This window comes from Bubalus kerabau, chromosome 8, assembly GCF_029407905.1.
Source record: "Bubalus kerabau isolate K-KA32 ecotype Philippines breed swamp buffalo chromosome 8, PCC_UOA_SB_1v2, whole genome shotgun sequence".
Lineage (NCBI taxonomy): Eukaryota > Metazoa > Chordata > Mammalia > Artiodactyla > Bovidae > Bubalus > Bubalus kerabau.
Window position 1 is genome coordinate 105,828,825 of NC_073631.1, and position 16,056 is coordinate 105,844,880.

A 16,056-nucleotide genomic window follows, 5' to 3' on the forward strand; every position below is an offset into this window, starting at 1 on the left:
CCAGAAGAAATATCAATAACCTCAGATATGCAGATGACACCACCCTTATGGCAGAAAACGAAGAACTAAAGAGCCTCTTGATGCAAGTGAAAGAGGAGAGTGAAAAAGTTGGCTTAAAGCTCAACATTCAGAAAACTAAGATCATGGCATCTGGTCCCATCACTTCATGGCAAATAGATGGGGAAACAGTGACAGACTTTATTTTGGGGGGCTCCAAAATCACTGTAGATGGTGACTGCAGCCATGAAATTAAAAGACACTTGCTCCTTGGAAGAAAAGTTATGACCAACCTAGACAGCATATTAAAAAGCAGAGACGTTACTTTGCCAACAAAGGTCCGTCCAGTCAAGGCTATGGTTTTTCCAGTGGTCATGTATAGATGTGAGAGTTGGACTATAAAGAAAGCTGAGTGCCAAAGAATTGATGCTTTTAAACTGTGGTGTTGGAGAAGACTCTTGAGAGTCCCTTGGACTGCAAGGAGATCCAACCAGTCCATCCTAAAGGAGATCAGTCCTGAATATTCATTGGCAGGACTGATGCTGAAGTTGAAACTCCAATACTTACCTGATGCAAAGAATTGACTCACTGGAAAAGCCCCTGATGCTGGGAAAGATTGAAGGCAGGAGGACAAGGGGACGACAGAGGATGAGATGGTTAGATGGCATCACCGACTCAATGGACATGGGTTTGAGTAAATTCTGGGAGTTGGCGATGGACAGGAAGGCCTGGTGTGCTGCAGTTCATGGGGTTGCAAAGAGTCAGACACAACTGAGCGATTGGATGAACTGAAATGAAAGAAACCACTGATTTCAGGAATCATCACATCACAAAATCAAAATCTAAATACTTACACTAATGAGTATTCTCAAGGTACTGATGTAACCCCCTATGAGCCAGTTACTCTAAAACAACTTTATAATAGGAGTTGTCCAGATATGTTCTGTGTTTCACACTTCTGTAATTCTATCCTTTGGCACAAGTATGACAAATAGTAGTTTAACTACATGAATGTGGGCTACTGAGATTTGTGACAATAATTGTTCCAGTCTCCCAACACCAGAGAGATCAAACACATACCACCTCCAATTACTCCCCCAGGAAGGTCCAGCAAGGAAGGAGAGGGAGATCTTTAGAGGAAGAAAGTTACTAGATAAATAGTGTGCAACTCAACAACAATAAAAATATTTTGTTAATCACCTAACCCAGGCACTGGACCAAGGATCTCTTATTTGTTTTTGCTTCTTGTTTTCTTCTTACCTGAAGCTGCGCTTAGCAGGTGCAACATGGAAGAGGAGAAAGAGGGAGAAAAAATGCCAATTTGGTTTTAATCCACATTTATGTCAACCTAGTGGTCAGGGTCTGGGCGTGGGACCAGCCTGACCTTTCTCCTAAGCCTTAGCTGCTTCTCCTAATTCCCTGTTCTACTATTTTGAATCTTTTTACAATCAGAGCATGTGAAATCTCTTAGGGGAACAGGGTGTGCCAGGTAGTCCCCTGGTTTTAATCTGAAGTATATCAGGGCTTTCCTGATAGCTCAGTTGGTAAAGAATCCACCTGCACAGCAGGAGACCCCAATTCGATTCCTGGGTCAGGAAGATCCGCTGGAGAAGGGATAGGCTACCCATTCCAGTATTCTGGCCCGGAGAATTCCATGGACTGTATATAGTCCATGGGGTTGCAAAGAGTAGGACATGACTGAGCGACTTTCAAGCCAATACAATATTGATTAAAAAAGAACATAAAAGTATCTTAAAACTATCACATTTATTTCTTCAGGTATGTCTAAAATATTGGCATATCTTAACCAGTGTGTATATATGTATTTTTTTTTAATCCCTTTATTTTTCTTTCATGGATTTTCGGTTTTGTCAGTGTGCTTAAACTTTCCTGATATCCTGTCTTTCTGTTTACTAGTTTTTTTTAAGCTCTGTAAACTTTCTTCATAGTGGTCTACTCCCTCCAATTTTTAGGCTCAAATTCTCCTTTTGGTTGATCCTGTGAACTCTCCGTCATGAAGCCTTATTTTCTGCCAAGACTTGCAATCATTAACTGTGGTTTCCACTTCACCAGGAGCTGACTGCCTTGAGAAGCAAGGCAAGTTCTGGGTCATGGATGCCCAGGGCAGACTCTTAATAGTCTCTGCGAGGACCTTTGGGCTTTATCTGTACCAGATTAGTTTTTAAAATTTCAATTAACTTTAGAGAAAAATTGCAAAAATAGAGTATTTCTGTATACCTTTTCCATAGCTTCCCCTAATACTAAAGTTAGCAAAATCAATAAAGGAAACTCTACAATACTCCTTTGTTGAGTTCCTGTGTTTTGCAATTCCTCTAGCTTTTCTCAGTTTCAAGGGGTTTTTATTTTCTTGAGTTTCGTAAACAACTCCAGGTTTATCCTATTACCCTTCAAGTTTGCATAGGATCTTCTCAGTTATCTTTCTAGATTATAGTCCTAATCTTTTAATTCCAAAATGAATCTGCTCTTAGTGGAAGCATCCATTTGATTAGTGGAGAGCCTGTAAAGCAAAACAGTGAGTTGAAAGGAGTGGCGCCAACCACCTTGAGTAACAACAATTCTGCAAATTCCATGCACTGAATAGACTACTTTCAACTTAATTCCTTGGAAAATGAAAGCATCAGATGTTCTCACGACGGACACAAAAATCAGAGAACAAGAAACACTGCATTCAACTTTCACATTTGGCACATGAGAGAACTATCATGTTGCGAAGGAAATAAACAGAAAATATCACTTGACACCAATTCAGAGCATTTATTGACATTTCCATTTAAAATGCTAGGAAAGCTGTATAAATTGTAAACATGGAAACCAAACACTTGCATAAATTATTTCAAAAACTCTACAGCACATTAGAAAACAGTGCAGCTAATTGAAGGGAAGAAACATAACCAGCAAAGAGAAGAGAGAGCTTGATTACTAAATCATTTACCCATACTGAAATTTAAGGGCCCGTTTGAGACCAGCAAACCATGATTGTCAAGTTCAAAGTTGCAGGATTGATGCCACGAGTGGCTTCAATTTACTCTGCATTTTTTCGTACATTAACACTCATAATCTAGGAATGAGAGTGCAGGAACTCAGAAGAACATGGACCTTGACAAAGTCGGAGGTGGCCAGTGGGCACCCCAGAGCGCTCGGTTTGACAGCCTTTCCTGGAAGGGTGCAATTCACCCCACCCCCACGCTCCCTAGACCATGCCCTGGAGGAAGGCAAAGTGGAGAGTTTCTACTCCCCTTTTCTGAAATTAACCCTCTGCTGCTTAGAGCAACCGAGCCCACTGGTTTGCCTCTGTTCCCCTAGGGCCCCCTCCGCCTTCCCCACGTTTGCAGGAGGAACAGTACGGGGAGCCTGGCTAGAAGCTGACCCGGCACTATTCCAACCTTGCACACTCAAGGAGTCAAATGATGAACGCTGGAAACCTGGTGGACATGAGAAGGGGCATTCATGACGTTCCAAGTTGTCCAGAAAGATTCTGTGGAATCAGGGACCGTGAGACCTAAATCACTTCAATTTTTCTCTTTGTCCCTTCTACTTATCCACTCTTTCTTTAAATGTGAAGTGGTCCCAGAGCAGAAAAACCCACAGAAAGAAGGAAAAGCAGAATGCATGATGATCTACCCTGTGGGAAAGTAATTTCGAGAAGGGTGTCTCAGAGGGTGACATTCCTTCCTTCTTTCACTCGCTTGCTGGTTCCCAACTTTGTTTCATGTTTCCAAGGCATTTGATACTCTTTTGCTAAATGTCAACGCTGCTGGCGTGTTAAGATAAATTGTCAAGTGTACTGTTACGCGCACAGCATGGAATTAGGATCGTACCGTGAGGTTTCCGTTTTCAAGTCTTTTTCATAAAATTAGAGAAAGGAGTCTTAAACACCTCTTAAACACCGCAAATCACCTCCAAGGGTATCAAAAGAAACCTGAAATGCACACACTCCCTGTTCACTAGGTAACAAGTGTAAGCCTAATACAGTGTATGAGTGTGTTACAGCAGCTGCTGATGGAAACCCCTTTCACCTGTTGTAAGAATATCCGTGACGGTGTCGGATTAAATGTAAAAATGAAGTTCAGTTTACCATCCCATAAAAACATGCTTTGTGTTCAAATGGTCTCCTTGCAGGTGCAGAAGTGGACTTCCTCACACTCCTGCCTGCAACAAAGGTCAGTTAGGTGGGCTCTGGAGTCTGGCTTTGGGGATCTGCTCTGGAGGTAGAAATGAAATGGCTAAAACATCTACAGCTAAAGTGTGTGTGGTACTGAAGACTGGAACCCCCTCCCCACCCACCCAGAACCTTTCACCAGCTCTCCTTCCAATCAGCAAATTCATTCATGTCTAGGAATCTCACAGGAAAGGGAGAGAGAGATGTATTTAATGATTAACTCCTGAATTAACTACAAATGCCAATCTGTGTCCAAGTGATTGGTTTGGTCACTGGAGCACTAAGTTGTGCAAACGCAGTGAACGCTGACCCTGTACACAGTTCAGTGGGAGGCTCGTAAAGCACGGGATTACCTGTTTCAGCCCGCAGCCTCCAGGCGTCCCTTCACCTGTGCCCTGCATCGCAGGCCTCATGCCCTGAAAAATCGTGGTTGGCAGAAACTGGCTTAGTCTGCAGCTCAAAAGCCACATACGACCAAAATGAAAAGACGCTCTGAAATTAAACACAATTTGGAGGAAAAAGTGTAGGTAGCTGTAAAGTCAAATATATTTACTTATAACCCATTGCGCTCCACAAAGGATTAAATGCGGCTGAATGACGGACCCTTGAGATCTGCGCTTAGCAGCAGATCTCGGCGGACGTCTTTCACACTTGACGCTGGCCCTCTGGCAGTTCTGGGACTCCCCCGTCCCCTCCAGGACAGACGTGCTCCTCCACAGACCTTCCTCCCAGGCCTGGTCATTTTCTTGTTGGGTTCCTGCAGACATTTCCTCAGACCATCACTTCTTCCTCTTTACAAAACTCCTTCGATGGTGCAGTTAGGGATTTGGTCTCCGTATTGGAGAACAGGTTCAAGATTATTTCCAACAGCAGCTTCACCACTCTCTCCATCCTTCCCCAGGCCCACTCTCAGCTCTTCCCACACCATCTCACCATGTGCCTGGGAAGCTCTTGTCTTCCGTGGCTTCTGATGTTGAGTTCTCCCCAAGACCCCACTGTTTTCCAAACATGTAAGTTCCATTCCTCCTTCCAATGTACTTGTGTAAGCTTCGGTGCATTTTACTGATGTTTAAACCATGTTATTTTTCCATCTCTTCCATCTTTTACACCCGAGGGTGTTGTCTGATTCAGATCCTAAGATCTCAGAAGGCAGGGCTCGTGTTTGGTGCCAGAAACAGCAAAAAATCCGAACAATGCATGAGAACTGAAAGTTAATGGTGAAGGAAGTGAATTGAAAGCAAATCAGGAGGGAGGAAGTGGAGTCCCACGGGGCCTCTGGTGTTGCTCTGGTTTCCTCCATGTGAACTCACTCACTGGGAGGTCACCGCAGATCAGACGGTCCATCCCAGCACCATCACACAGACAGCCCACGTTCTCAGTGCATTGTGCTCCCTCCTCAAGGGATGTCTGCCCACATGACCACACCTGATCCTTGCAATGAGAAATCCGGGGCGGGGGAGGCCCGTTCTCATGTGGCTGATGGGGAGAATGAGGCTCAGACAAGGGGCCTGACACAGCCAGGTAGCGACTGTGCAGAATCTGAAAATGATCATTTCTCCAAACAGTCTCCTCTAAAACTCTGACTCAAATGTACAGCTCTTGTTATTACCATGAGAACTTATAAAATCAGAAAAAAAGAACAGACATAAAATTTCAGTTTTCATTTTGCAGTGCTTCAATAAATGGAACTCCAAAGCCACATAACTGCCATGAGGACCTCTCATTTAAGTAGATTCCATTCACTGAGTGTCTGAAGCCCCACTCGGGATGGTGTTCTCACGACAGCTGGTATGTTCTGGGTCAGTTGACGGTAAAACTTAGTGCAAACTGAGTGTGCTTTACAACCAACTCAAGAGTGCTGGGGATCTCACCGGTCTGCTCACACCCACCACATACCACCGTTTGTCTATTACACGTCATCTTTAGTCTTGACGTTGGTTTAAAAGTGTATCCCTTCTAAGAAGAAAAATAGAGACAGAATCCCTTTATGCTAGTTTGAAAGGCATCAAAACTGCTGTCGCAGCCCCATTTAAAACAGAAGCCCATTGCTGCCACGTGCTAAGGAGGTAACCACATTTGTACACTCCAAGTGTGAACGAACACTTAGGACACTGGGCAGGATAGGAGGGGAGAGGCTATCAGCTGGCACTCAATCTGAATTCACCAAAAGGTGTCCAAAATAAAAATTTGCATGAATCTCTGAAATTCTTCCTTACACATTCAGGATCCTGGTATTTCTGAATGACAAGCAAAGAGACCCCTCGACTCTGGGCAAGTCTGGTATTAAATCAAGACTGAGAGGTAAGAGATTAAGCCCACATGGGGGTCCTATCTCCCCTGTTATTTGGAGCCCAGGAACGGTACCTGAAAAGGAGCTCCTATTACTTTATTTCATATTCTCAACAGACATCCTTCTCACCTCTCCTGTTTCAGAGGCATAAAGATAAAAAATGCCTACATTTTAATTTCCCAGAACTGACTCTCCCTGGATTGTGAGACGAGTCTACATAACAGGCTTAATGCAGGAAGGGCAGAAACATAACACTGGAGCCCAATGGTTACACTTTGGGGGCCTATTTTAGCTGCTTCGGGATTCTTAAAATTTGACACAGATACAGAGATTTTGATTAGTTAGAGCCCCAGATTCTGCCTGTGTATCTGTTGTTTAATTAAAGATATTAATTGAGCTAATAAAAAAGGATTCATGGCAAAGTGTTATCTGCATCTGTTCTTCTTCATTTCACTCAGGTCCCAGAAAACAGAACAGCCCTTGTTACTCTAGTCCTCACTCCACTTCGGGAAGTGGAGAGACAGTCCCTTCAGGAGGCAATCTCAAGTGAGAGGACCCCTCCGTCAGGCCCAAAGGTGGTTTTAACAGTCACTCAGCACAGTTATACACAATAAAATCAGGAATTAGGAGCAACTCTTTCTCCCTCGTGGTCTCAAAGCTCCTCTTTCCTTTCTTGGCTCATTACAAAGATGCTCAACAGAACTCATTTCCAGGTCTCGAACATAGGGAATGCGATTACCACAGATGCATTCACAAATAACTAAGCATTCGGTGGTCCTAGGAACTGTGACAAAGCATTTTTGCTTATGTAAGATTCCTCATTCAAAGTTGGGAGCAACGTATCAGCAAAGTGCCAGGATTCGTCAGGACCTCCTCAAAGCCTCATTCTATAGGACTGGCCTTGATGAAGATATGTACTCAGATGAAATGCAATAGGCAGTTACCTCTGCCAATCAACAAATGGCAAATACAATTAAAGAGTGTAAATCTAAACTTTGATATGTATTTTGAATAACCAAATAAATATTAAGCTTTTCCTATGTGGAGAGGCTTTCCCCCCTCCTCTTTCTAGAACAAAATGAAACCTTCCACATGTTCTTCCATTGAGAAAGCCAAAGTTGCATTTCACAGACAAGGTGAAGGGGCTCTTGGAGCTGTAGCACCAGAAGAAGGAAAATGCAGTTGATGGCTTCGTTTTGAATCATCAGGCTCTACAATCTATCATTTGGTTTCTCACTAGTAGCTTTTTAAATTCCCAAACAGTCTTAGTATTCATGTTGTTAATATTACTATTAAAAGAAGTTCCTAAGGAGGAAAAAGAGGGTGAAAATCAAGCAGTTAATAAAATGTCTTCAAAACTTTTTTCTCAGAAAACAAAGCAGCAGGTTCATCGTACAAACCAGTCTGAGTCACATCTTCCCACGGAAATACTAGGTTCCTTTAATCCGTACACCATCTACACATTTTCATCTTTCACCTTAAAAAAAAAAAGAGACTAACTTAGGAATTTCATTAGCTTAGAATTGTGGTTGGTCTTTTGTGAAGTGCTGCTGGCTTTTGGCCAAAAGTACATAAATTTCAACTGAACCCAGGTGGTCACAAAACTGCCAACGTATGAAAAGCATCATGGGCTGTCACGTGACTTGGGGCATCTTCTAAAATTGCAACCTATTCCCTTAGTTGGGCCCCTTGCCCTGGAGATGCTCCTTCTATTAAAAACACCTGCTCAGTTGACTTCCTTTTAGTCTTGCTTCCACAGGAAGCAGATACTTGGCAAACGTGCAAGGTGAGGCTGATCAGCTGTGGAAGTTCTGCACAGCGGTCTGCTTCTGCGAGAGCCGGAGGAGCTCCTCGCGGATCGCTTTGATGAGAGAGGCTGAGGAGTGGCTGGGCTGGAGGTCTTCCGTGGAGCTGGTGGGGTAGGCCAATCCAGCACCCGGCAGCCCCCTGTGAGGGAGGTTCCCGGGAGGAGCTGAGGGCTCCCGGCCTGAAGTCCTTGGCACCTGGAACAGCGGTGATGAATACTCCTGATGTCCGAGCATGTGTGTCTGAAAAACCACAGCAAACACAGGAAAACAGGAGGGAAGATCAGAGGCAAACTGGCATCCGACACTCTGCACCCACCTCCCAACCAACAGCTCAGCCTCCCACCACCAGAATGCAAAGATGTAACTGTGGAGAAATTGTGCAAGGAAAAGTAGCCCAATAAAGAAGCCCCTCAACTTAATTTAAAAAAGACGCTTACTCCTTGAAACAAAAGTTATGACCAACCTAGAGAGCATATTGAAAAGCAGAGACATTACTTTGCCAACAAAGGTCCGTCTAGTCAAGGCTATGCTTTTTCCAGTGGTCATACATGGATGTGAGAGTTCGACTGTGAAGAAGGCTGAGTGCAGAAGAATTGATGCTTTTGAACTGTGGTGTTGGAGAAGACTCTTGAGAGTCCCTTGGACTGCAAGGAGATCCAACCAGTCCATTCTGAAGGAGATCAGCCCTGGGATTTCTTTGGAGGGAATGATGCTGAAGCTGAAACTCCAGTACTTTGGCCACCTCACGCGAAGAGTTGACTCAATGGACAAGACTCTGATGCTGGGAGGGATTGGGGGCAGGAGGAGAAGGGGACGAAAGAGGATGAGATGGCTGGATGGCATCACTGACTCGATGGACGTGAGTCTCAGTGAACTCCGGGAATTGGTGATAGACAGGGAGGCCTGGCGTGCTGCGATTCATGGGGTTGCAAAGAGTCGGACACGACTGAGCGACTGAACTGAACTGAACTGAACTATACACACTTGATTAAAGACAGAAAGAATGAACGTGCAGTTGGCCCCACTGGCTAATCCCTGTGCTGCCATGTGTGGAAGGAGAGTGGGCCACTGGGGAACCAGGAAGGGCCCTGCAGAGCTGGACAGGGAGGGAGGGTGGAGCATCCCAGAGAGGGCAAGGTCTGATGAGGATGTCTGCTCAGAGGGATAAGCAGAAACTGGCAGATGGACCAACGGGAAGAGCAACTGCCTTTGCTCTGAGTCTGGAACCCAAGGAAGGGGTGATGAGAACACATATGGGGCCCGTGGAACTGCAACAAGATCACAAAGTCATCTTCCATCCTGTCTGTCTGTCTGTGTGTCTATGTGTCAGTGCTCTACACGGCTTTTTTTTTTTTTTTTTTTTAAGCTATCTGCACAAAAGCATACACTAGCTTTGCTGACATTGGCAAAATATGGATTAACTGGGCATTCCTTTGATAAGAATTATACTTTTCAGTGATTTTTTTTCATATTTTTTCAGTGAAAGAAAATCTCTTTATACACACATGCACATACTACATCTGTGATTTCACTTGAGGTAAGAGCAACTTGATAGCCTGGTAAACAGGACATTTGAGCCCTGGAATAACTTCCACATTTCACTTCTGCAAATTGTGACCAAGAGGCCCTCAAAAAGTGCACATTGGATTTGATGGGAAAACCCAAAACAACTCAGGAAACTAAGCCAGGCACAGAAAAAGAAAAATGTCAGCAAAGGTAAAGTGCAGACCTGAGACTGTAATGCATGCATGCAAAGTCTCTTCAGTCGTGTCCAACTCTTTGCGATCCCATGAACTGCAGCCCACCAGGCTCCTCTGTCCATGGGATTCTCCAGGCAAGAATACTGGAGTGGGGTGCCATTTCCTATTCCAGGGGATCTTCCTGACCCAGGTATTGAACTCACATTGATCCAAGTTTAATGAAGTTGAACCAAGTTCAACCCCTGAGTCGGGAAGATCCCCTGGAGGAGGAAATGGCAACCCACTCCAGTATTCTTGCCTGGAGAATCCCATGGACAGAGGAGCCTGGTGGGTTACAGTTCGCAGGGTCGCAAAAGAGTCAGACATGGACTAAAGTGACTCAGCAGGCATAGATGGTGGTCATAATGGAAATGACATTAACAAACCCACAATAAAACTCAAATGCTGAGCAAGGAGGTACATAAGATCAGGAATATTTATATAGTGATCACACCAAAGATTAAGTCCAGCTATTATAGTTTCAAACGCACGACTTAAAAGTCAGTATTACCGGTAGTACCTGGAGCTGGGGGGAGGGAGAATGAGGAATTCGTGTTTAATGGGTATGGATTTCAGTTTTATAAGACTGAAAAGAGCTATGGGGACAAATGATGTGAAGGCTGCATAATAGTATGGAATGTATTTAAAACCACTTAAGCATGGTTCAAATGGTAAATTTTATGTTCTATGTATTTTACCATAATTGAAAAAAAATGGGAGGAAAAAATAACAGTTACTTAGGTCTCTATGCAGATTTTCCATAATGAATACTGCTTTTGTAATTTTTAAGTTATTTTAGAAACCTCATTACTTCAAGCCTGAAATCTACCTCGAGAAAAATAGTATACGTTTCCAGATTTCAATGCCAATAGTCTTCCAGTCTGGTCAGAGGGAATTTACCATCTACAGGCTGTAAGAATGACTTCCCAGGTGGCACTAGTGGTAAAGAACCTGCCTGCTAATGCAGCAGAAAAAAGAGAGATGGGTTTGATCTCTGGGTTGGGAAGATCCCTGGAGGCGTGGCAACCCACTCCAGTATTCTTGCTTGGAGAATCCCATGAACAGTGGAGCCTGGCGGGCTACTGTCCATAGGGTCACAAAGAGTCGGACACAACTGAAGCAATTTAGCATGTATGCACGACTGTGTGAAAAGAAAAATACACTCAAGGAGAAAAAAAGTGATGGAGGTTAAAACTTCGTGCAGGTTTTAAAGCGAGATCTCCCATGCAGAAGCAGCAGCAGGATACCATTTACCATTTGAACCATGCTTAAGTGGTTTTAAATACATTCACACTATTATGCAGCCTTCACATCATTCGTCCCCATAGCTCTTTTCATCTTATAAAACTGAAATCCATAGCCATCGTGTCTGAATTCTCAACGATGATCCCAACACGAGACACTCACAGCCTCTCTCCGGCCAGCTTCGTCCTCCCCGTAGGCAGGCCAGCCTGGCCCCCCATACTGGCCGCCTCTGCTCGGTGGGATTTCCACTGGCTGAGCTCCGATTCTGCTGGCGATTCCCACCTGCGTCAGGTGCTGGATCTGAGAGCCTGGAGGAACACAGGGAGGGGCCCAGTGAACACCAGCAGGGCAGTGGAAGGCTACTCACGTGAGATACTCTGATTCTGATCTCGGCACGCCCTGGGGACACGAGCATTGTTCAAATGTGGCACCAATTCTACCCCCAGAAAAGACACTTCCTAAGAAAACCAGACCTGAGCTTCTGGGCTTGTGGGCTTTTACTTTCTCTCAATACAGTGGCTATTAGTGATGTTCCTATTTTCCTGGTCAGACATCAAAGGAGGGGGAATAAAGGGGATAATAAAGGGGATAATTCATTTCTGTAGAAGCTACAGATAATGGGGACCTTATTCATTCAGAAAAAAAGGAGTGAAAAGTTTTGGAGCCATAAAGAAGCTGAAACCTGGTTCTTTCTTGCTTATGATTTTCAGACTCACAAGGAAATGAAAATGCAATATGCCTTTTTTTTAAAAAAAAAAAAAAAAAACAGGCAGAGTGTGTATTTGAGTTCAAAATGTTAAAGTACATTTTTGTTATACTCACATTGTTTTCATAATTTAGTCATATCATAATTAAAAATTTAAAACTATCCATGACAAATGGGCACTTGCCAAGAGCATGTGCCAGCGACTGAACAGCAAAGGCATTTGTCACCTGCCTCTGCGGAGACCAGCCCTGTGCTGCTGCAGCTGTTGACCTTCAACACCCCAAGGGAGTTCAGGGTGGAGTGAGGCACTCTGTGCTCCAGGGAATCTGGTGGAACAGGTCTTTAGATAGTTAGGTATTTTCAGGAACTGATTTCATGATCCCAATCTTTGCATCTCCTCATATCTAGAAAAGCACTAAATCCCTTCATGATGACATCAGCTCTGGGACGAGCAAAAAACCTCTTGTAAAGTAAGTGCCTGGTTGCACTGAACTCCCCTTTCACCAAATCATATATTGACCTTCCCCCGCTGCCTCTTTGGAGCAGTTTCTCAGAGCTATCTGAGGTGCTGTCTCCCAGGCTATAGTCCTCATTTTGCCCCAAATAAAACTCACCTATCAAGTTGTCCCTCTTTTTCAGTCGACAAAGCCACCCACCCAACCTCTTCATCGAGGTATACTGAAGCAAAGACAGATGATCTCTAGTGCTCATTCTACACTTAGGCACGCCATAGCCTTGTGTGGCTGTGAAAGCTAGCCTTTAAATAACATATTTTTCTCTCCCATCAACTTTGGCATATGGAAATAACCCTATTCAACAGATACAGGGAGAAAAAAACAGATCTTTAAATGCTGTGAAATAAAACATTGATTTCCAAATGCACCTGGGATTGTCTCATTCATCTGGAATGCTCAGGCTAGTCCCACAAAGGTTCAGGGTTTTGCAGAGGTAAGAACTCTCCATCTTCCAGGCTGTTCCTACTCTAGTTACCTAATTAACAGCCTCTGTTAATCAAACACTTTTTAAAAAAATGTACTCTACAGGAACACCTGTCCTGAAGCATTTGTTACTGAAGATTCCTAACACTATTAAAATTGTTAGAACTACCAGACAATGGACATTGCCCAACAGACATTGTTTGAGCAAATCTTGCAAAAGACGGAAATGCAGCACAGTGTTCGTCATCACTTGTGAAGGTTCAACCTCACAGGGAGAAAAGCACACCTTTGTGTTAGACTTGCAACAGCAGTTGAAATCATAGTTGAGACATGATTCTGTATTTTGCTTTGTTCACTTAAGGAGACAGCACAGACTCTCTCATGATTCAAGTGGCCCACCACCCCCAGCAGGCAGGGGTTTGCATTCCAGCTCAACCACTGACAAGCCTGTGACCTTGGACACCCAGTAATCTCTCCAGCTGAGACTCAATGCCTCACTTTTCAAATGGAGATTTTAAAAAAAAAAAATCTATCTCACAGTGCTATTTCAAGGATTAAAAGAGACAAAATAGGTCAAGTACCAAATGCATAGGAGGCAATCAGGAAATCTTAAATTCCCTTTTTCTGGCTCTGAGCTCTTCATTTTAGATAGCTGTACAAGTTTACTCGCTGATGCCCTTATAACTCAGTATTGAGGGAGCTCACAGTTGTTTGCTATTCTGAACAATGCTTCAATAAACATCCTTGCACATGTAGTTTTTCTCCAATATTTTGGATCTCCTCGGGGGACAGGGAGGAGCCCATATTCCCAAATTACCAAATCAAAGGCTCATCAAGTTATATTGCCAAGCTGCTTTCCAAAAATTTAATGATTTACACCATCACCAGAAATAAGAGTAGTAATAACGGCAGCTAATAAGTATTACAATTTATGATATTCCAGGCACTGGCACCCCACTCCAGTACTCTTGCCTGGAAAATCCCATGGACAGAGGAGCCTGGAGGGCTGCAGTCCGTGGGGTCGCTGAGGGTCGGACAGGACTGAGCGATTTCACTTTCACTTTTCACTTTCATGCACTGGAGAAGCACTCCAGTGTTCTTGCCTGGAGAATCCCAGGGATGGGAGAGCCTGGTGGGCTGCTGTCTATGGGGTCGCACAGAGTCGGACACAACTGAAGTGATTTAGCCGTAGCCGTAGGCACTATTTTAAGCACTTTATATCTGTTATCTTCTAAGACTGTTCTTTTAATGATGATTTGAAAGAGCAGATAGAAAAAACCTAGAACAGTTTCATGTTGTCACCAGCTTCCCCTGACCTTCCACTGCCGACTCTGCCCATGAGTGACTGCAGAGACGGGACAGGCACAGGGGCATGCGGAAATGACAAGGACATTTTAGAAAAGAGAAGAAGATAAAGGCAAAGGTAGAAAAGCTCGAGGACAAAACCATGGTTGTACCCTCCCAGAAGTGACCAAATAAAACACTAATCTCCCTGTAGTCACCGTGGATCAACTTTAGAAACTGCCTTCCTTAAAATAAATGCTTGTTTTCATGCCATCGTAAGCGCTCAAATAGGTGTTTCTGTTCACGGTAAGTTTTCAGAACCGTTTTCCCTGGAAGACATGTGCTGGGAATTTCACGTGAAGGGACTGTTTTCGAGACTCTGACTCAGGAACAAATCGCAGGCCCCAGGTCTTGGGATCTCAGCCACTCTGTCCTTTCCCACCTCCCAGCCATGCATCTCCAACAGGATCCAAGGGAACACAGCTCTTACCGCCAGAAGAGGCCAGGGCTGGGATGCTGACACCCTGAAGTCTAAAATGTTCTCTGCAGAATTTAGCCAGAAAGAAATGCCCACGTGTACCTGTGGTGCCCCCAACAGGCCGAGGCCGGGCCACTGACGGCCCCTCCTCAGAGTAGATCCCTCGGGCAGCAAATGAGGTGGCTTCAGACGATGCCTGGGGCTGTGGGGGCTCGGGAGGCACCAGCTCCGAAGACTGCAGCAAACCGGGTCCAAAACTGGGTCTGAAGGCGAAGCACACCCAAACATTAGGACCACATTTGCCTGGTTCTGGTAATTTATTAGGTCCACCCTCAGCCCTGAAGCAATATAAGACCTATGTGTCTGTTGGCTTATTAGCCATCTCTTCTCCCAGAACATGGGCTCCCCGAGGACAGGGACTCTACTTGCTCCTGACAAATCTCCTGTGCTACAAACTGTATATATACCATCCAGTACACATGCGGGAACATAGCTGATGCTTGACTAATCTGCCAGATGACTGGAGAAAAAATGCTCTAGTTTACAGACCCAAAAAGGGTGCATCTCAAGCTCCAGGGCACGTTCATCTCCAGTAGTCGACTAAAAGAGTGGATCTCAACCCTGGCTATATATTAGGGTTATCTGGGGAACCCACACCACACCCCAGACCTCCCAAAAATAGAATCTTTAGACATAGGACCCACACCATGGTAGTTTTTAAAGCTCCACTGATGTCCCTGAGTTTCATCAAGGCTGAAAACTAGTGCTCTAAAGCAGTGGTTCTCAAACTATTTAGTCTCAGGACGTACTTGCATTCATGAAAATAAGGACTCACAAGTGAAAGTGAAAGTCGCTCAGTGGTGTCTGACTCTTTGCAACCCCATGGGCTATTCCATGGAATTCTCCAGGCCAGAATACTGGAGTGGGTAGCCTTTCTCTTCTCCAGGGGATCTTCCCAACCCAGAGATCGAACCCAGGTCTCCCGAATTGTAGGTGGATTCTTTATCAGCTGAGCCACAAGGAAGCCCAAGAATTCTGGAGTGGGTAGCCCATCCCTTCTCCAGTGGATCGTCCCGACCCAGTAATTGAACCGGGGTCTCCTGCATTGCAGGCGGATTCTTTACCAACTGAGCTAAGAGGGAAGGATTCACAAGAGCTTTTGTTTATTTGGCTTCCCTGGTGGCTCAGATGGTAAAGAATCCGCCTGCAACGCAGGAGTCTGGGGTTCAGTCCCTGGCTCCAGAAGATCCCCTGGAGGAGGGTATGGCAACCCATTCCAGTATTCTTGCCTGAAGAATTCCATGGACAGAGGAGCTTGGCAGGCTACAGTCCACGGGGTCACAAAGAGTCAGACACAACTGAGTAACTAACACTTTCAAGAGTTCTTGTTT

General features: G+C 44.6%; 1 protein-coding gene across 2 annotated transcripts in view; it reads right to left on the reverse strand.

The window, feature by feature from the left end:
• The window catches only part of KIAA1549 (KIAA1549 ortholog), a 130,758-nt gene that overhangs the window by 2,650 nt on the left and 112,052 nt on the right, over positions 1-16,056 (reverse strand). Inside the window, exons 18-21 of one of the 2 annotated variants that reach the window (XM_055591051.1) lie at positions 14,768-14,928; positions 11,422-11,567; positions 4,531-8,515; positions 565-785 (exon numbers count right to left, since the gene is read on the reverse strand). In XM_055591051.1, coding sequence (XP_055447026.1) covers positions 8,264-8,515; positions 11,422-11,567; positions 14,768-14,928 — 559 coding nt within the window. In that variant the 3' untranslated portion in view covers positions 565-785; positions 4,531-8,263. Of the gene's footprint in view, positions 1-564; positions 786-2,752; positions 8,516-11,421; positions 11,568-14,767; positions 14,929-16,056 lie in introns of those variants that run through there. The other variant, XM_055591050.1, reaches the window with a different exon arrangement.